The sequence below is a fragment of the Phyllostomus hastatus genome, unplaced genomic scaffold (assembly GCF_019186645.2).
Source record: "Phyllostomus hastatus isolate PE091 unplaced genomic scaffold, TTU_PhHast_1.1 phas_contig_57, whole genome shotgun sequence".
Taxonomy (NCBI): Eukaryota; Metazoa; Chordata; class Mammalia; order Chiroptera; family Phyllostomidae; genus Phyllostomus; species Phyllostomus hastatus.
The window spans coordinates 3,124,610-3,146,177 of record NW_025333912.1 but is presented as its reverse complement, the minus strand read 5'-3'; the positions used below and the strand labels follow the sequence as shown (position 1 = coordinate 3,146,177).

The window sequence follows — 21,568 nt, the reverse complement described above, 5'->3', positions numbered from 1 at the left end:
TGTCTCCTCTAGGGCACTATAATAAGCACAAACAATTGAGCTTTTAATTTAACCAAGGTTCTTCTTATTATTAAATTGACAATGATTGAGTGTACTTGTAAACTCATCCTTTTCTTTCAATTCATCCAGAGGTCTATAATCCTAGAATCAGGATAAAAGGATTGTAAGTCACTGGAAAATTTAAAAAGTATTGAATACATCTTCCAGATTCCACTTAAAGCCTACTGAAAACTGTGTTTTAAACCTTTAGGCCTCAGCAGGCTAGTGAATAGGTAAACTTTAAATACTAGAGGACAAATATATTTATGAAAAATTATAGCAAGGCATTTACCAGAATTCTCACAGAAATGCTTATTAACCTACTTTACCTGGCACCTGTCAATAGCATCTGAGGAAAATTTTTACAAAGGTAATTTAGCAGTCTAAGCAACAACACACAGTAAAATTTTGGCACCTATGTTACAGAGCCCAATAGTTTTGCCAGTTTCTGCAAGCAACCTAATTGAGTAGGACAGCAGGTGCATCAGTAAAATTCCAATACCATTTATCAAAGTGTTTTGCTCAACTTTAAATAAATCATTCATCTAGAGTTTTACTTGATTTTTACAGATTAGAAGAAACCCAAATGACTCTGTTACATTTACAATCAAGTAAGAATCTCTTAAGACATCCAAAATGAATGGGAAATTACTTGTCTGATGCCTATGGTGGGCCGAGAGGCAGAAAACTAACATTCTCTATTTTCCAGTGACCCTGGGAGAAAAAAAATATACTGTTTCACGATATTGATCTACATGAAGATATGTCTGCCAATGCAAATGTCTATCACTATGTCCACCCCTCTTTAAAAAGACATGCCAGGGCATGCATTATCAGTGGGGGTGGTATCACCCCCAAATGGGACCCAGAAAGCCCTCACTCTTTTTAATACATAAAACAGATACAATACACATGTAGCTTATCTATAGTAAAATTTATTGGGGTACTATTAGAAAAGTCTAAAAAGGCTTCCTGGGGGAGGGTGATAATGAGCTTGGAGAAACACTGAATTAGAAGCCAATCTCCCAGTCACATGCATTTCCTCTCACAACCATCATTATGCTGTGTCAAAATATCCTGTGGTATTTTTGGTATTTGGAGTTTTCTTAATAACATAATAAATATCTCTAGGACAATATTCCAGAATAATTAAGATTAAGAAACTATGACCAGCTCTAAATACACATTTAATTATGGTATCTAAGAGACTTATCCTTTGAAACTGACACCAAGTTAGGAAAGTCAACATTTATCCAATCATACAAGTACAATTTTAACATCTATATTAAGAATTACATATTTGAGGCCATAAATTGGCATTGGCAGCTGAGTCCCAAAATTACCACTTAAAATTCAAAATGAAAATCTGCAGTCTTTTCAGAAAGCATTTCCTTTCTTTTATACTGTCACAGGTGATATTCATTTATTGTAATATTGTAGTCAGTAAACACTACTTTGTCATTATGAAGAAAAAAACTATGATCAGACAAAGATCATAATGTAGTTCTGGAAGACTACACATTCTTTCACTATACACAGTATATAATAGAACAGAGTACACTTTGAACAGCAGTAACATGCAATGATTCAGTTGTAGAAATGTTATGTAGTTTCCACTACATCAGAATTCTGTGTAGGTGTTTACAATTTGGGAGCTACAAGGACAAAAAGAGCAATTATTTAATGCTTACATAGTAGAGACACCTGAATGTATAACATACATTTTCTACTGGACATTAACAAGGAATTTACAAAAAAAGAAGACTGACCTACATAACCTAAGTATAAGGGTGGACTTTATTTTTTTTAAAAAAGTCTTTTGAGGACTACAAATTACAAAGTAAAAGCAGATCACTATGTAGGAACCTAGTGAATACATTTTGCCTGTGCATGAAAACTTGATCAAAGTTATTCATTTAACAATTTCACCCCATTCACAATGATATCAGTAATAATGCTCTCCTTAAGGTTACTATACAACTTTATTTCAAATTATACTACACATTATTCCCTCCAGATGAACTGCTAAACACCAAATTCTTGGCTCAAAAAAATGGCACCTCTGAAAGGGGCAACTTCCACCCAGTCTCTGGTGGCATTATTCCAACCTAGTTTCTTTCAACAATCAAAACTTCCAAAATCTTCACATGTAAGATAAAGTTCTTTCCACCAAAAAGTGTGGTCATATTTTGTTTTCTACTGACTACATACATATATAGATGGATGACAGCAAGAAAAGATGAAAATTAAAAGGCAGCCACTAAAATAAATGAATAAACTGTATAGAAGAGATAGGTGGTTCATGGCAATTAAAAATAAAAGGCAACTAGGGTAAAGGCATTTCCTTTACTCACACTATTCCATGAGTCCTTTCCTACCAATCTAAGTATATGACAAGTGTTAACTTTGTTAAGTGACAAGATTTTTCTAAGGTACAGTTGAAAATGGTATGAAAAGAATACCCAGCTATTTTGCCTGGAAAGATACAACGGAATGCAGAAATTTCTCAATGGGAAAAGCTCAACTTCCTTCTTCCCACCACCTCTGCCAAGTACAATTTCCCAAAGACCTCACTTTCAAGCTTGTTCTCCACGGCTCCACTAAGGAATGGAAACCAGAGAACAAAAAACTGAGCTCAAGACATAAGGGTTAAAAATTAAGAAAATATTAACATGGAAGCAATGGCCCAAATACTCAAGAGTCATGTCAATGAATTCAACTGCTGTATATGAGGTTTTCCTGGATGAGGAGGGCTTTGGGCACACCAAATTATCACACAAATCATTGCTTTTTGAGACTTTGGATACTTTTACAGTTTAATTTGCAAACAGAATTTTTATAACAAATTATTTTTAACCAAATCATATCTTGAAAACTTTATATAGAAAACCCAGGAAAAAAGTGAACTGTTCATTGTGGAAGGCCTTAAATTACATTATTACAGTAGAAAATACAGGAGGTAGAAGATAACTGAAAAGACTAATGCAACATTAGATTCAAATCTATAGCTCCTGTAGCTACTTACAACATGGTTTTTGAAACTAAACCCAACATTTCCAGTAACCATAGAAACAGTTAAAATAAAATTTGCTATGAAAGCCCTTATATCATGCTTGATATAGGGAGGTAGGAAGATGTAAGAACCAGGACACATGAGACATGACATTTTATCTACAACTCCTGTTTGCTTTACTGAGGGTGTAGTTTCAAAATTCAGTCACCTTCTTCAGCTTCAGACTCAGATTCTAGAAAAGGGGGAAAATGCAGTCAAGCATTATACAGTATCAGAAAACAAGTTCTCATTTATAATTGTGAAGCTTTTTATGATAATTAAAGGATCTTATTAATGTCCTACTTAAAATACGGGCATATTCAAAAGTATTCATTTATAAACGCACAATTAGTAAATATTAGATATTCTCAAAATTTTCAAATTTTCTCCAAAGAATGTTTAGTATTATGGCCACCAAAATATTTCAATAATTAAAATCTAGTTTTCCTCACCTACCTCAAATAAATTTACAAAAATCTGTACTCTAGGTACAAAATGGCATCTGAATCAAAGAAGGCAGCATGTGTGGACTCATTCTATGGATGGCCAACTAAAACCAGTTCTCTGGCTTTACCAAACTAACTGCACAAAAGACTTACCTTCTTCAGCATTTTTGAGCCACTCCACAAACTTTTTCATTTGTTCAAGGAAGACACTTTTCCCCTTTGCAACATGTGCATCTTTATACCACTTCAGAATGGGCTCCTCACTCAGGACTTCAGCTATAAAGAAGAGAATGATCATTACATTCAGGTAGTTTTCGTACACGTCTCTAACCACATAGTTAGAACCCAACTAAGGTGCAAATCCCTGCATGGCAACAAAGATCTTACTGGGGGGCATCCTGTACTCAAACATTCTCTAATTGTTTTCAACAAATTAATTTTTTAAAAAACAAAATGAGAGCCTGAGATTTAAAAAAACTTTTTATCAACTTGTTGCCCAAGTATGAACCTGCTGCTAGGAAAAAATGTTTTAAACCAGTGATTCTCTTAACTGACAGCAATTTTACTCCTCAGGGGCATTTGACAATGTTTAGAGACATTCTTGATAGTTACACTGGGGAGAAGTACTATTGATATAACATCTCTTGGGCAGATGCCAGGAATGCTTTTAAACATTCTTCAGTGTACAGGTTGACAGTGACCTACAAGAGTTATTTGAGCCCTTGCTGGTGTGGCTCAGTGGGCTGAACTTTGGCCTGTGAACTGAAAGGTCACTGGTTCAGTTCTCATCAGGACACATGCCTGGGTTTCAGGCCAGGTCCCCAGTAGGGGGTGCTCAAGAGGCAACCACACATCAATGTTTCTCTCCCTCTCTCCTCTTCTAAAAAATAAACAAAAGCAAGCCACAGTTATTTGGCCCAAAATATCAGTAGTACCAAGGTTGAGAAATGATCAGGGATATTTGTTAATTAAAAAAATATATATTTATTTGAGAGAGGGGAAGGGAGGGAGAAAGAGAAACATCCATCAGCTGCCTCTTGCACATGTCCCAAAAGCAGAGAGACTAGGGACTGAACCTGCCACAGAGGCATGTGCTCTGACCAGGAATCAAATCAGTGACCTTTCCATTTGGATTTGTGGGACGCCCAACCAGTGAGCCACAACAGTCAAGGCTGATTTGTTTTTAGGTATGAAAATGGTACTGTGCTTTATTTAAAAAAGAAAAAAAAAAGTCCATATACTTCACAGATCAATACTGGAAAAACTAAGAATTAAATAATTATTTCTATGATTTATTTCTAAATAATCTAAGTGGCAGCAAGTAGGGGCACACATACTTTTAAGAAACCTAATCACAAGCTGATAACCACTGAAGCATGGACTACTTGGGAGTTCGTACCATTCTTTCTGTTTTAAATTTTTATTATATTGATTTTAGACAGAGAGGAAAGGAGAGAAAGAAACATAAATTTGTTACACCACTTATCCATGCATTCATTGGTGGATTCCTCTATATGTCCTGAATGGGAATCAAACTCCAAACACCCTGGCATATTAGGACAACACTCCATCCAACTGAGCTACCTGGCCAGGGCCCCATTCTTAAAACAAAACAAAACAAAACAAAAACAAACAAACAAAAAAAAAAAAACAACAAACCCCAAAAAACAAAAAAACAAGCACCCGATTCAATGGCAGTCAATTCAATTCTGTGATCAGAGTAAAATATTTTAGGGAGCTGGTGTTCAGACAACTACTCTTCAGAATTTTGTGTTCAGAAAATTGTAATTTTAAATTACCTTTGTAAAAAAGCACCACTATTTTCTGGAAGGCTTTCATGAAATGAATGTTATCGTAGCAATACTCCTGAATCTTCAGTAACAGAGTCAGCTCAGACTGACCTTGAGTAGTAAAGGCAGCAAGGAGAGGGCTGTATTGCTTTTGAAGGGGAGAAAAGATTTAGTTACTCATTCTGCTGGCCATCTATTATAAAGTTTCTGAAATATAGAACATAACTCATCTTCCACAACCACTATGAATTTTATCTATTTAGTGGAAATAAAAAAGTAGTGAAGCAGAAAAATCTGCTAAGCATCTATATCAAACAAACAACTGCATCAAGAATTCCAGTTAACTGTCAATACAATGTTTAATATTTTATAGGAAAGAGAAGAAAATGCTTCTATTTGCCAATTTTCCCAAAGGCAAACACCAAATTGCAGGCTTAAGCTACTTTCCAGCAAGTATTCATTTTTAACCTGTGAACCAACCAAAGTCCAAGTCAGACTTTTTAAAAGGTTGTATCAATAATTAGTATGTTGTCTATTTACTGGTAAATTATTCCCAGGAACCACAAATGCAATAAATGCTCTTAGAAAAAAGCACAGTAACAGTTTACTTTTCCCAGTGTAGAAGCAGAATGTTTGGTTACAGAACAGATCTAATACCTTCAAGTGCTTGATGGCTTGCTCTGCTACAAGCTCCTCTTTTTTATTCCATTCCACGGTGCTCATTACACTGGACCAGACTATTCCAATGACAACGGGTTCTGGGATGTTGTTTTTCTTCATCTCCTCCTTGACATACAAAATTATCTGCAAAAGAATCCAAATTTAGTTATCAGAAATTATATGTATGCATGTTATGTATGTACATATTTCATATATCAAACTTAGAACTTATACAAAAGCATGAAAAGACCTTTCCATGCAAGCAGCAACCACCACATGTGTACCACATGTAATCAAAGAGCTTTTGGACCTGGAATGGTGGATCTCTAGTTCAAACCTTAGTTTACACATAGGCAAACTGGCTAGGAAAGGACTGAGATGGAAACAGGACTGTCCACTAGCTTACACCCTACAAAATCCCCAAGTATGACAATTTCTGGACACCAATAAGGCACTAAGGATGAAAAAGACAGAGGCAAAGCCCCAGCATAATATTCTACAGCTATTAAAGCCCACTCTGGTGAAATACTTAAAATTTTTTCTTTGCCAGAAACTTGGCCATATAATGACAGTTTAAACAAAAATATCTTACATCCTTAAACGGATCACCACGGGACATCTGTTCTTGAAGTTCTTTCTGGAGTTCCTTACGAGCTCCAATGGTTTGCTGATTCCGAACATATTCTGAAAGCTCTTTTAAGCCCGCCTCAGTGAAGTACTTCGTGAAGTGTTCAACGCTTTGTTTATTGGCAGGAAAAAGTTCCTGAAAGGAGAATTTAATGTTAAGTAAATGATCTTTAAATCAGATTAAGAAAAACTGTTTTTCTTCACAGGTTAAAATGACAAAGTTCTGTTATTGCACTTTCCTAGCAAGAATGGGAAAAAAAATGAAAGAAGTTACAAACCATCAGCCTGTTATCCATGCTGACTTTCCGAAGACTTGCAGCTACTGCATTGATATCTTTTTCATTGATCCATGATTTAAAGAGCTTTACAGCAAAAGCTGCTGAAACCCCTATAGAAGAAAAAAGCATACTTAACAGAAGTTCCATCCTGGACTCAACCTCTGCATCTCTCCATTTCCTCCCTCCATAGAGTTCAACTACACAGGATTCCTCACTTTATCTGCACACTTACCCCTGGACTTCCTTCTGCTACTGCTTACCATTTAACTCCAATTTCTCTATTCTAACATTTGCTGGTTATGTATTCTTAGTCAAGTTACTTAAACTGTTTTCCAATGTATAAAATAAATGTAACAGTTCTTACACTTGACAGGGTTGTTGTGAGAATTAAAATATTAATATTAAAATGCATGTTACATACTCAGTACTCTCAGTAAAATAAAGAAATTAGCCTTTTATTATTCTAAAGAATAATTTAACTATGGAAATCAATATGAGACTTATTTCCCTTTTCAGCTTGACATTTTTCCCAATGGCACTTCCTCTGTTAAACAAGTTTCCAAGTCTCCCAATTGGAACTCATCTTCTGAGTTACCACAGAACTGAATTTTCTTTACTTTGCATCTGGACCCTGGATATTTGCTGTATGCCTAAAGCAAGCCATTAACTCTGGATGCCCAAAGTATACAACAAATGTCTAATGAATTTAAATGCAACTACTCAATTTAAGGATAGTTAAAAACACTATTACACAGGTCAAACCTAGATAAATTATATCCTGTATCAGTTCATCTTTCATGCTCTTATCTATCCTACCCTCAGACAACTAAAGACTACCCTTTACTAAAAGTTAATTACCTTCTTTAACCAAATTCTCATTATAAAGGCTATTAAGAATGGATGCATTAAGTGTTCCATTAGCCAGAAGAACACCAGTCAACATAGCCAGCTTGTTCCTCTCCGACTCCGAAAAACCCTTTAAGAACAGCAGCAGCTATAAAAGGAAATAGTTATGGGTTAAAAGAGCAATTGTATTATACAAAGGGAAGCAATAAAGCATACTATATTGGTGACAAGTATGGGCTCTAGAGTACCACCCAAGTTTCTGCCTCAATTATAATACTCATTAACTAAGTGATCTTCCTCAAGTTAACTTCTGCGTCTCAGTTTCCTCATATGTAAAATGCTGATAAAACTTGTTTCACAGGGTTTTTGTGAACAGTAAATGAGTTAACAGTTAGAATAGCGTCTGATACCCTATAAATGTTACTAAAAGCATTACCAGATTTTCTATGCACCTATATACAGCACATCTAAGACTCAAATAGCAAATATGCTAAATTTCTATTTCAATGTTTTTAACTCTAGTCCTCTACCTTCTAATCTTCTGAACAAACCCCACTTTGATTTTAGGCTTTTGCCATTGTTTGGACATGGGGCTAAGGAACAATGTACAGCAAATTAAACTAAATGGTTTACCCCCAAACTACATTTCAGAGACAGCCTACCTAGGTATCTAAAATTATCTCAAAAACCCTGGCCAGGTAGCTCAGTTGGTCAGAGCACCAACCTGATACACCAAGGTTGTGGGTTTGATCCCCAGTCAGGGCACATATAAAAATCAATCAATAATGAACAATGAATCAATGCTCTCCCCAAACCAATAGATAAAATTTAAAAATAAAATAATCTCAAACAGTATGGAGGCTCCTCTAAAAAACTAAAAATACAAATAAAAAACCAAAAAACTAAACAAAAAACCCTACCAGCCCTGCCTGGGTGGCTCAGTTGGAGCATCGTTCCACACCCCAAAAGGTTGCGGGTTTGATTCCCAGTTGGAGCGCATACAGGAGGCAACTGATCAATGTTTCTCTCACTTGAATGTCTCTCTCTCTTCCCCACCCTCCCCCCCTCTTGTTTTAAAGATCAATAAACATACCTTCAAGTGAGGATTAAAAAAAAGAAAAAGAAACAAAAAGAACTATCATATGACCTAGCAATCCCACTTCTGGGTATTTATCTTAAGAAATCCAAAACATTCATTCAAAAAGATATATACATTCCTACGTTCACTGTAGCATTATTTATAATAGCCAAGATATGGAAGCAACTCAAGTGCCCATCAATAGACAAGTGGATATAAAAAAAAGCTGTGGTACATACATACAATGAAATATTACTTGGCCACAAAAAGAATGAAATCTTTCCAGTTCCAACAACATGGATGGACCTAGAGCAGGGGTGTCAAACTCATTTTCACTGTGGGCCACATCAGCCTCATGGTTGCCTTCAAAGGGCCAATTATAATTTTAAGACTGTATAAATGTAACTACTCCTTAACTAGGGGCAAGGAGCTCAGTGCTGCCACCAGGTAGAAAAACAAGGTGCTGGGCTGGATAAAACAAGGTGGAGGGTGGGATTCGGCCTACAGACCTTGTGTCTGCCACCTATAACCTAGAGGCTATTTTTGCTAAGTGAAATAAGTCAATTAGAAAGACAAATACCATATGATTTCACTTACATGTAGAAACCTAAAAAAAATAAATAAACAAACAACAGAAACAAATTGATAAATACAGAGAACAAATTGATGGTCACCTGATGGGGACTGGCGAAAAGGGGACGTGATTAACAAGTCCAAATGGCAGTTACATTGAAAATTATCTTAAATCTGCAGCAAAATTAGCTTTTAACATTCCATTCTTTGACCTCAACCTACTGTCTTCCACAAAACATATTGCTCCTCATACCTTTTTTACTTCATCTTCAAAACCTTTCTCCAGGTATTTGTAGCGCCTGATTAACTTGTTAAAAACCTATGAAGAAGAATAAAGAAATTTAATGATGACTTCCTGTGTACAGACTCCTAATAAAAAGATCTGGGTTAGGGCCAGTGAGATCCCTCCAATGGTATCTCGAGAACAGCAAAGAAGTGAACCTTTCACTAGATATAGGCTGTTTAAATTAGCATGGGAAGAGTCCATCCATTCCCAAACCCTGCAATGTACCAATGCAATACTGTTAACACTTTAATAGCACCCTGCAACAAATTTTTACTACCAGTATTGAAGCAAAGACTAATTATCGCTCAAATATAAGTCCTTTACCCATTTGTAGAATACTAACAGAGTAAGATCATGAAATACAGTTACGTCTTTGTAATGACATCAATAACAGTATCTGTAAGATATACTGGAATTCTTTGCTCACTATAATGCGAACATACCTACTGGTATACATGAAAGCTTCAAGTAAGATTCTGATTGGTAAACCTATCTGCCTATAACTCACTCACCTTTTGAAAAGTTATATGCAAAATAACTCCATGATGGAAATCATGACAGGGAACTGATTTTCTTTTCAGTTTGACTTTTTTTCTAATGGATTAATTCCAGAGGGACAAACAGGAAGAGCTAACTCAATCTTTTCCTAATTGTTTTTCTCAACACATTTTGAAGTTTTTAATTTATCATATTTCACCAAGAGCATTGCCTTAAACCTTCAGTTCAAATTCCTTAAATCTCCCTGTACCCTCTTAAAAGTACTCTTTCTTAAACATCAGTGAGATGGATAGTAGCTAACCAAAATTATTATGTCAAGTTTTATTTACCTGAGCAAATGCTTGCATTGTCTCTAGGTCTTCTTGTGCTGCGAACACACAGACATCTGTACGCATCATGTCATCTGCCAATGTACCACCTGGGGCTAAGGCATATTTTACAAAAAATTTGCAGTGACCTTCATTTAAAATTAGTAATCATTTCATGCTTACTTTGTGATAAAATAAAATTATAAAAATTCTAACATGATTTGAAAGCAATTTCTCAGTAGCAACATGGCTAGGTTGGTTCAATACATTTGAAAACAGTGAAACAATTTACAGGAATAAAGTAACCCACTTTAGCAACTCCATGAAACTTGCTGCATTAGCTATTCAATCATTAGTGCCAAATCTGTCACCCAAGTGGAGATGTTTAAAGTTAGTTTTGGTGTGTAATTTTACATATAGAAAACTTCCCTTCAAGCTTCCAAAGAGGTTGGCTATAAATATCCACAGATTAAATACTTTTTCTTTTAGATACATTTAGTATTTATAGACAAAAAATGTCTGATGTACACCTTAAAATACGTGGGAAGGGGGATGAAATTGTTAATAATTATTGAAGTTAGGTAACAGATCAAAAGTTTATCACATTATTCTCTCCAGGATATGTTTGAAAATCTCCTTAGTAAGTGTTTAAAAAAATTTTTATAAATAGGCTTACTGATAGTATTATGAATAGTAAGATATATTTCTTATTATGAACTGGTAATACAATGAAAAATTCATTTGACTGGGCACTAGACTATATGTTAAGTTCCTAGTTCCACTCACTGAGCAATTGTTTGACTGCATGCAAGTCACTGAAGCCTTTCTGAGCCTCCATTCTGCATACTATATACTGATGGAGTTCTAATTCTGTCAGCTTGGTGGTGAGGGTCAAGACCACCAAGGCCCTAGAATCAGGGCCTAGATAAATATTGCCATAAAATATTTTGAAATACCTCATAAGAGCTATGGAAATGAAATTACCATCATCATTTGAAGATATATAACTAAGTAGTACATTCTGTTAAAACATCCTGAGCTGCTGGTGAAGGCAGGAGTTACATTAAAGCAGCACTGTGCAGCAGAAATATGTAAACCACACAGTGTATTTTCAAATCTAGTAGTCATATTAAAAACAAAGGCTGAAATTAATTTTAATTTGTCAAATAGTTCATATTCTGGATTCTAACAATCTTCTCCATGTAGCACACTTCCCACAAAACCAGGCACTTACCCAGCATTCCCCCGGCCACCAGAATGTCAAAGAGTGTTTCTGCATATCGGCGGTAATCAAGTTTTGCTCCAGAGGCATCAAGAAACTTTGCTACTGCTTCCAAATCAGTACCAGTTTCAGTTAAGCCTTGAATAATACAGTCTTGAAACTGAGTAGGGTCAAACCTCTCTTTTTCATCTGAGGGGAAAACCCCAAAACATTTAGTTTCAAAAGGTTTATCAAAACACCAGGAAACTACCACCTTATGAAGTTATAATCACTGAATAAGTTAATTACATTCATTACAATTTCATTTATTTCAACAGCTAGAAAACAAACACAGCTAGATTACCCAAGACCTGGAACACTAACAAATAAACAGGAGACTAAACACATGTCCTGTGCAAGTTCCCCTCTACTAGTTTAAGGCAGGATTGCCTAAGCACAGAATCGTATAGCTATTCTTCCACTATCTTTTCATGTAAGTCTCATTAAATGAGCTGAATAAACTAGTGTGTTCCTACTACCAGGGGACAATTACTATCTGGAATGTTCTTCCATTGCCTCTGGGCTTTTCTGAAATTTAGGTCAACCTCCAAACCTCAGGCAAATTTTATCACTGAGTGAAATTTTGTCCAAACACGGGAGCTGGAGCTGTTAATTATTTTCTTTAAATGACCCTAACACTTTGTATGCTTAAAAAAAAGAAGAAGAAAAAAAAAAAAACGACGAAAATAAAACCCCCACTCCTTTGATACTTATTAAAGATCCAATATATGACAGTAACTGCGGTAGATCTTTTGCTTCAATCCTTGTAGCAATCTTGCAAGGTAGATCTTGTTGTTCCCACTATAAAGGAGAACTGAAGGCTGGAGAAATTCAAGACTAGTAGCTAAGAGCAAGCATTCTCTAGTCAAAATGCCTGCTCCAAATCCTGATCACCACCATTTTAACTGTCTGAGTAAATAGTTTCATTCTTTATGCATAAATTTTCCTATTGTAAATGGTGCTTAAGAGTAGTACCTATCTTATAAAATTGTTGGGAATGTTAAATGTTATAAATAAGATAGAAAGCACTCAGAACAGTGCCCTGGGTACACATCTTCTATTGAATTGCTATTACAGATTCCATGATAGGGTTTGATTTCTCTAAGTTAGATATTACCTTAATGCTCACACAGAATGAGGGTGACCAACTCTTCCCTCTTTTCCTCAGGACTTTCTTGTTTTTAACATTGAAAGGCCTGTGGTTCTGGGATCTATATACAGTCCTAGATAAATCAGGATGGTTGTTCACCCTATCCAAGACCCAATCATCAAGAATTAGGAGGGCATCTCCTAACAAGTGATCTCAATCTGGAAGCAATCTGGAAGCGGGGAAGTGACATCTCTTTCTGATGTTAATAATAAAATAAACGTGATGCCAGTAATCCACATATTCTAGAGGATACAGACTCTTCCCTATCTTTGCTAAATTGTTCTGGTTTCCAACTTCTGTTCCTCCTTTTGAGAAAAACTGGCTTAAATGTAAATAAATGAATCTGCAACAAATCACTCTTTGGTCTCTCTACTACGAGGAGCCTCGAGTTAAAGATTACAAAAGATTCTGTAATATACATCTCAAAGTATCTCTACTCGAAGTACAAAAACACAATTTATAGCCATTAGTTGACTCAATTCTCTTTTTCCTTAAAGTCTCATATGAAATAAGGTTGATATGTGCCTTTGAGCAACACCAAGAAGCTTTGGGGAACATATTAAACCGGATATAAAATATACCTGAGACCACATCTCATTTAACTTTGTATCACTAGTGTAGTAGTGTCTCACTACACAATTCAAAATTCATCTAAATTCCCATAAATACAGAAGTCATCCATATAATTTTAGTACTTTTCTTACTAAGCCTATGAGAAATGTTTAATTAAAAAAAATCAAAACATTACAATGTGAACTCTGTTCCATAATTAACTTCCATGGGTTAAGTCTGATTTGCCTCTCAGGTATCTTCACAAAGTTTGGGTGAAATTAGTGATCACATTAGGAGCTCTTTTTACAACTGAACCTTTTCTCTCAAGCAAAAATTTGCTTAAATGAAATTTGCCACTAAAAATTCAACTCACATTTTTCAAATAAAATTACTTAGAAATAATAAGGGTTTATCAACTAGAAATTCAAGTTCCTTTCTGGCATTTTCTCTTAAGGTTTTAGTACTGAGCAACCGCCTGCCAGAAGACCCAAGATATAAAAGTTATTCTGGAGGTTTGAAGAGAGACATTTTTAAAACATAAATTTACCTCTTTTTCTGGTTTTAAAACGCTGGCCTGATAGCGTTGGCTTTTGCTGCTTTTGATTATTCATAAAAGACACCCTAGGAAAAGAAAATAAGGCCTTAAAAATCAGTGCCATGACATTCATTTCAAAAACAAAGCATCAAACCTTGTTCTTGTCACATGTACAACTAGCTGAATACCCGCTTTGTCTTGACAATATACCTGAGCAGGCAAAAGTAATTCCTTTCGCTTTCATGAACAGAATTTCAAAACCTGCATTTCCCCTCCATCACAGGGGTGTTCAACCCGCAGCCCAGAATGGCTATGAACACAGCCCAAAAACAAAACCGTAAATTTTCTTAAAACCTTTTCTTTTGCTCATCAGTTTTCGTTAGTGTTTGTGTATTTCACGTGTGGCCCAAGACAACTCTTCTAGTGTGGCCCAAAGACGCCAAAAGGTTGGACACCCCTGCCCGACAAGAAACCCTTGGAAGATGTAATGTGAAATACACCTCTAGATGACTTTACACAGCCAGTGATTGGCAGCAAATCACCCACCATAAACATTTTTGGGTCTCTCTCTCATTCCTCTTCAAATTCGCTAACACCCTGCGCTATCTAAGCACCACAGAAGGCTAACAGAGATTACCACCTAGTCAATCGTGCACGTCAGTTTTGGGATGCTGTCAAAAGATGAATACCGTCTTTTGAGAAACCCTTCCCTTCTCGTACCTGTGATCCCACCGACTGCTTCACCACCCCCGTCTGTAAAATTAACTGTCAGCGGGCCTAGCCTCCTTTGGCCCATGCTCCACAAATCCAAGCCCTCTTCAAAGGGCACGTGTCCGCCTATTCACACCCTTCCTGTACCTCCCGCCGGAACGACTGACAACCCATGACTTCGCCCAGGATCCCCTCGGGCCCGGCGAGGCGCCACAAGGGCTACACCTCTCCCGGAAGCCCCTTCTTTACTGACCCCGTCGCCGGGGTCCGCCGCAAAGAGCGGACCACAGGAGCCGAGGCGCTTCGCGCCGGGGGCCCAGCCGCCCCGTACATCCGCCCGCCCTCCAGCGAAAGCAGCTGCGGTGGAGGCGGCCGCGGTGGTGGTGGCGGCTCCTCCGCCCCACCCGCCGGAACCCCCCACGCATACATCACCCAACAGAGGCCACAGTGGCTTTGTTACCCAGGCCGGGCTGGGCAGGAGGGGGGCTTGTCTCGGGCACTGCCTCCGCCGCGACACACCTCTGGGGTCCACGTTCCGGCCCGGGCCACCGCCCCTTGGCTTCCCCGATGAGGCTGCGGCCCCAGCCCTGGAAAACTGGCTCTGGACCCGGCCTAACCTCATGCGGCGGCCTCCCCCGGGCCCATCCAAACCCGGCCGGCACAGGGCCACCATCTCCCTTGCTCTCTACCCGGTGATGAGGGGCCGCAACCTCCACCCCAGACAAGAGGGCGCCAAGCCTCACCGAATTTAAGGCGAAGAGAAAAGGGCCAGAAATTCCAGATGTGGCGACAACTGCGGCGGACTCTCCTCTGCGACCGGAACTAACGCGAGGAGGAGGGAAGAAGTGCTACCCCCGCCCCACCAGTCCTCTATCGCGAGATTTCTTCCTCTGGCGTCTTGCCCCGCCCCTCTCCTGGACTTGAGCCTGTACCTTTCCCTTTCCTGGGGCTAGGGATGGGAAAGTAGGGAAAGCAAAGAGGAATTTCAAGGCTTATTTTATTCCATTATTGAGTTACAGATTTCTCGGACACTTATCCTCGACTAGCCTATCGTTCTCTGTTCTCTCCCGGCGCCGTTATCCGGCCTGTTAGCACATGGAAGGGTTAGAACAAAAGTCGCCCATCACCCTCACCAATCTCGAGAAAGTTGGAGACCTTCGCCCCAGTCCCTAACCCCAGCGGCCCCCTCCTCTTCCGCCGGAAGTCGAGGCTAGAGGGCGTGGCGGGGCGACGGTGTTGGTAGCGGTTTGGACATTGAGTTATTGGGTTAAGTTTCCTCTTCTTGGTCTGGCCTTGCCTCTGCTCCCAGCCGGGCTGGTAGAACTAGCTCAGACTAAGTCCAAAACGGGGTGACATTGCTCTATGGTGCTAGGCAGGTGGGGTCCTGCACTCTGTCCTTAAGAGCGAGGAAGAGCCCCCCCCCCCCACGCCCAGGGTTTAGGAAGGAATTCTAATCTCGGACTGTGGCCAGTAGTCTCCTTGCAGTAGTCTCCTGTGATTTTCTCCTGAGTGTGGTAGTTGTGGGAATTTGGGGAGTATCAGAGTCCCCTGGGGGGTATTTAAAAGCACATTGCTCAGCCTCACCCACAGAGATTATGAAGATCTGGTGTGATGTAGTAGACCATCCTGCGTGGCATGGGCCCAGCCCCCAGTGGCAAACATTTGCTGCTAAGAAACTTCCTAAAAACCATCCTAAACCTGCCGAGAACCAGTGTAACCAGTTCAACCACTTGTGTCCTTTCACTTGCAAATATCCCTCTTCTGTGATGTGATTACCAGCATCCTCTCCTTTGTTTTCTGTATAAGGTAACCACCTAAAGCCAGCCTGTGCATAGTTAATGAGGACCTTCTTGTAATGTGCCCAGTAAGATAATAAAAGCTCTTTGGAGAAAGGGCTGAGGCTTTTGCTCCCTTTGACAGAGAAGCCACTCTCCCTTTTCCACAGGATTCAGTAGTCCGTGTGAATTTCTTTTGTTTCAGTTACAAGACCATGGACCCCACGCAAGGGGGTCCGCGACAGTATAGGACTCAAGAATATGTGTTTCTAACTACGGCAGTTCATAGTCATGCTGATGCTGCTGATACAGGGACCTCAATTTTGAGAACCGCTGGAGAAGAGGCCGTATCCATCAGAGAGCTGGGGGACGAAAAGATAATGCATGTGAAAAGCACTGGACTTTACAATACAGCAGAAAAAAGTGCACAATGTCTCCAGGACCTAGCCTTATATTTTATTCCCTCTTTGTACCTCAGTTGTTTACCTCTGTTGCTTCTTTACTCTTCTCCTACCAGAGAAACCTCCAAATCAGGGTTTGTCCTTAAAATCACCTTCCCTGGATCTTGCTTCTCTTCCTTATCAAATATTGTGGTAAAGTAGCCTACATAAATTTACTGATTTTCCTTAATATCTACCCTCATCCCCTGTTTCTCCCAACTTCAGGGAAAATTGCTTTCTCAGAGTTCCTGATGTCACAGGTGTGCACAGGTAACCAGGTTCTTAGTGATCGAGGACAAAGAATTGAACCGAACACACAAAGCTTACAGCATAAAGAAAGAGGGGAGGTTTATTAAGTGATAGTACACACCACAGGACACGGGAGTGAGCCAACTCTGAGCAGAGAAGAAAAAGGACACGTGGGCTGGGGGATTCTATTCTTATAGGGGCAGAAGCCCCCTTGCTAGTCTTTGGCGGGCTTTTCCTGCACAGGTACAAGGAGTTGGATTTCAAAGCTACTGCGCATGTGTGGTTTCCCATGACTTTCTTGATTGGCTACTGGAGAAGGGAGTCCCACAATGTTATTTCATTATAATGATATAATGAATCAGGGGTAGCGGGCAGGTGCATTCTATGATTCAGAGTTATCCCAGAAAACAGGAACAACCCGTCTTAGGGGGTCTTTGTCATGTATAGATGTTTTCTACCTCAGCCCTGCAGGGCCTCTGGAGCTTCCTTCCTGACTATCTCCTGCCTCACTGAGATGATTGCCAAATCCAGTAATTCTCTCAATGCTCACCCTCTTGGCCTCTGAGCTATTTAAGGTGTTGTTACCTATTTCCTTAAAACTTTGCTCCAAAGGCCCCTGTTACCTCTCCTCATATTTTGTATTTGTTGGCTTCTCTTTTCTGTACCTTTTATCTCAGTCATGCTTTCTTACATGTGTTGACTTAAGAAATGCCCAAACTTACAGAGAATTTTTATAAGGGTTTATGTGAGCCAAACTGACAACATATGTTGGGAAGCAAAATCTCAAATCCTCCAGAGAGTGACAGGTTTGAAGTTTCTTTTATACATTTGGAATAAAGGAAGGCATGAAAGGAAGGTTTTGTGAAAGTGGGAGAAAGTAAGTGGGGACTGGAATACAGTAGGGTTAACAAGACTATGTGCTTTCTTGAGGGTCGTTATGCCTTTGAGGGGTCTGGAAAAGAGGATTACATCTGGCATTTCAAATATGTGTCAGCCTAGCTGCACAAGAAAAGTAGATAGGGTTGGCTTAGCCTTTTATTAAAGAAGTTATAGACCTGGGGCATGACTGCCCACCCCACATGGCAGCCTCATACGTTACCAGGGATTTAGCTGTTATTTCCACTTAAAATACTACCAAATTCATTTACTGAATCATTAAATATTTATTGAGTCCAGATTTTGTGCCCTTCCATGCTGAGCAAACAGCAGTGTGAAGGGCCTGGCCCATAAAAGGAATCAGGAGGCCTGGGTGTGAGAAGCAGAGGGAAGCCTTTTCCCCCAGAGTCCCAATGAGGCAGGAGACAGAATAGGAATGAGGAAGTCCTGAGACTGTGCAGCTGTAGTCAGTCAGCATCCTGGTTTCTGAAAATCCCCTTGAGGCACCTGGCAAGGGGCTACACTTGCACACTAGAGCTTCCGTTGTACTGTTGCCTCAATATCCTAAAGTAGCACTGCAGCTTCCTCCCCATGTGAGCAATCAAAGAGAATTATGGGACCCAATAAAGCCTGCACCCTTTCGGGAAGGGGGCCATTCTCTGGTTAGAGGTGGCCCACTCCTGAATCTTGGGATGTGTACTCTTCTTAATAAATCTCTCTTGCTTCACTTAATTCTGTGTAGACTCTTCAATTCTTTGTTCAGGATCACCAAGAGCCTGGACCCTGTCTTCATCTGCAACACCAATCCACACTATCTGGTGTCTCCACTGAATGCAAAACTGAAAGATTTTAGTGCTATTGATTACTCTTCTCCTAAAACTGTTTTTTTCACTTGTGAAGTCTGTTAAAGATACTCTGTTCCAAGCCCTGGCTGGCGTAGCTCAGTGGATTGAGCGCGGGCTGGGAACCAAAGTGTCCCAGGTTCGATTCCCAGCCAGGGTACATTCCTGGGTTGCAGGCCATAAACCCCAGCAACCGCACATCGATGTTTCTCTCTCTCTCTCTCTCTATCGCCCTCCCTTCCCTCTCTAAAAATAAATAAATAATAAAAAAAAAGATACTCTGTTCCACTAATAAAAAATATTAGCTACTTTTATATATAGCGGGTACACATGCATTCTTCTGAGCACTTTATATATTAATCTTTCTCCTCAAAACTACCCTATGATCTACACTTCTGGCCAAGATGGAGGCATAGATAGACATACCGTGTCTCTTCACACAACCAAGATAGGGACAACAACAATTTAGAAACAGAATAACAACCAGAACTGATATAAAACTGAACTGTATGGAAGTCAGACAACCAAGGAGTTAAAATAAAATTGATAGGCCCAGACCTGCAGGAGGGGTGGAGTCGGGCAGCTGGGCGGAAAGCGTTGGGACTGGCGTGTAAGGTATCCAGGGAGAGCAAGACCTCAGTGAGCGGACCCTAGGTGCACAAGTGGCAGCTGGCAGACCCCAGCTGAGGGGTGGCAACTGGCAGACCCAGAGAGGCGGCGATTGTGAAGCAAGGCACTGCGTGCAACCCAGGATCCCAGTGCTGGGAAATAGAGCCTTGGGGCACTGATTGAAAACACCTGTGGGGGTTGAGGTGCAGGGAGAGACTCCCAGCCTCACAGGAGAGGTCATTGGAAAGACCCATGGTGTGCACAAGACCACCCACACAGGAATTGGCACCAGAGGGACCCAGTTTGCTCAGGGGAAGTGGCGGAAGGGACTGAGGTCCCACAGAGAGCGGAGCAAGCACCATTGTTCCCTCTCAGACCCTGCCCCTACATACAGCGTCACCACCCAGTGACTGGATGCCCTGCCCTGGTGAACACCTAAGGCTCTGCCCTTCATACGTAACAGGTGCGGCCAGACCAAAGGAATAAAAAAAGATGGCTCAAACAGAAGAACAAATGAAAGCCTCAGAATCAGTACTTTTAAGCAACCAAGAGTAGCCAACCTATCAGATGCACAGTTCAAAACACTAGTGATCAGGATGCTCACAGAATTTGTTGATTTTAGTTACATATTAGATGACAAGGTGAAGGCTACACTAAGTGAAATGAAGAAAAATGTACAGGGAACCAATAGTGATGGAATGAAGGCTGGGTTTCACATCAATGGAGTGTACCAGAAGGAAGAAAAAAACTTATAATCATAAAAGAATGAAGAAATAAGAATTCAGAAAAATGAGGAGAGGCTTAGGAACCTCCAGGACATCTTTAAATGTTCCAACATATGAATTATACGGGTACCAGAAGAAGAAGAGGAAGAGCAACAAGTGGACAATTTATTTGAACAAATAATAAAGGGGAACTTCCCCATTCTGGCAAAGGAAATAGACTTCCAGGAAGTCCAGGAAGCTTGGAGAGTCCCAAAGAAGTTGGACCCAAGAAGGAACACACCAAGGCACATCATAATTACATTAGCCAAAGTAAAAATGAAGGAGAGAATTCTAGAAGCAGCAAGAGATAAGGGGGCAGTAACCTACAAAGGAGTTCCCGTCAGACTGTCAGCTGATTTCTCAAAAGAGATCTTGCAGGCAAGAAGGGGCTGGAAAGAAGTATTCCAAGTCATGAAAGGCAAGGACCTACATCCCAGATTGCTCTATCCAGCAAAGCTTTAATTTAGGATCGAAGGGCAGATCAAGTGCTTCTCAGATAAGGTCAAGTTAAAGTTCATCATCACCAAGCCCTTATTTTATGAAATGTTAAAGGGACTTATCTAAGAAAAAAAAGATAAAAAACATGTATAGTAAAATGACAGCAAACTCACAATTATTAACAACCACACCTAAAACAAAAACAAAAAGACACTAAGTAAACAACTAGAATAGGAACAGAACCACAGAAATGGAGATCACATGGGGGGTTAGCAACAGGGGAGTGGGAGGAGGAGAGAGGGGGAAAAGGTACAGAGAATAAGTGGCAGAGATGGTAGGCAGAAAATAGACAGGGGGAGGGCAAGAATAGTATGGGAAATGTAGAAGCTAAAGAACTTATGACACATGGACTTGAACTAAAGGGGGGAATGTGGGTGGGAGAGGGTGTGCAAGGTGGAGGGGAATGAAGGGGGGGTAATGGGACAACTGTAATAGCATAATCAATTATATATATATATACATATATATACATATATATATATATATACATATAACACAAAAAAGTACCCTATGATCTAGAAATTATTGTGGACAAAAAGGAGTTCTACAGGGTGATACAGTCTTAAATTCCTAAGTGGGGAGGTCCTGATGGGCAGCCACACTTAAAGCAGGTAACTTTTTAGTAATAGGTTTATCTTTGCCTTAAACAGGCCCTGTCCATTGTTCTTGTGTTTCTTGCTGAACACATCTTTGAAATAAGCTAACCACCCTCAGGAAAGCACATAATCTTGTTAACTGTCTTGTTATCCAATCCCAGCCTTGCTTTCTCTCTTAGTGCAAACTTCCTTATGTTCCCTCCTTAATTCTAAGTGCATAAAAGAAATC

The 21,568-nt window shown here is 39.6% G+C and overlaps 1 protein-coding gene across 2 annotated transcripts; it reads right to left on the bottom strand.

The window, feature by feature from the left end:
- Nucleotides 1–958: 958 nt before the first annotated feature.
- On the bottom strand, nt 959–15,777 carry BZW1 (basic leucine zipper and W2 domains 1). 2 transcript variants are annotated; one of them, XM_045847589.1, is made up of 12 exons: nt 15,434–15,777; nt 13,992–14,065; nt 11,716–11,892; nt 10,503–10,597; nt 9,643–9,708; nt 7,751–7,886; nt 6,893–7,002; nt 6,580–6,750; nt 5,985–6,131; nt 5,337–5,475; nt 3,691–3,813; nt 959–3,284 (listed from the first exon to the last, which is right to left on the bottom strand). In XM_045847589.1, exons 2-12 carry the CDS (start codon nt 14,053–14,055, stop codon nt 3,253–3,255), a joined length of 1,260 nt encoding a protein of 419 aa, XP_045703545.1. In that variant the 5' UTR covers nt 14,056–14,065; nt 15,434–15,777; the 3' UTR covers nt 959–3,252. The 2 variants fall into 2 exon arrangements, with proteins under 2 accessions (XP_045703545.1, XP_045703546.1); XM_045847590.1 differs by lacking the exons at nt 13,992–14,065; nt 15,434–15,777 and having other exon boundaries at nt 10,592–10,597; nt 11,716–11,793.
- Between the last annotated feature and the right edge of the window lie 5,791 nt (nt 15,778–21,568).

What these genes read in the sequence shown, in the direction of transcription:
- BZW1 (XM_045847589.1), bottom strand. Translation starts at nt 14,055, where the DNA reads ATGAATAATCAAAAGCAGCAAAAGCCAACGCTATCAGGCCAGCGTTTT. An exon ending in TTTTAAAACCAGAAAAAGAG is followed by an intron (nt 11,893 to 13,991) that starts GTAAATTTATGT and finishes TTTTCCCCTCAG; the next exon opens with ATGAAAAAGAGAGGTTTGAC. An exon ending in TGAGAATTTGGTTAAAGAAG is followed by an intron (nt 7,003 to 7,750) that starts GTAATTAACTTT and finishes TTTCTTCTATAG; the next exon opens with GGGTTTCAGCAGCTTTTGCT.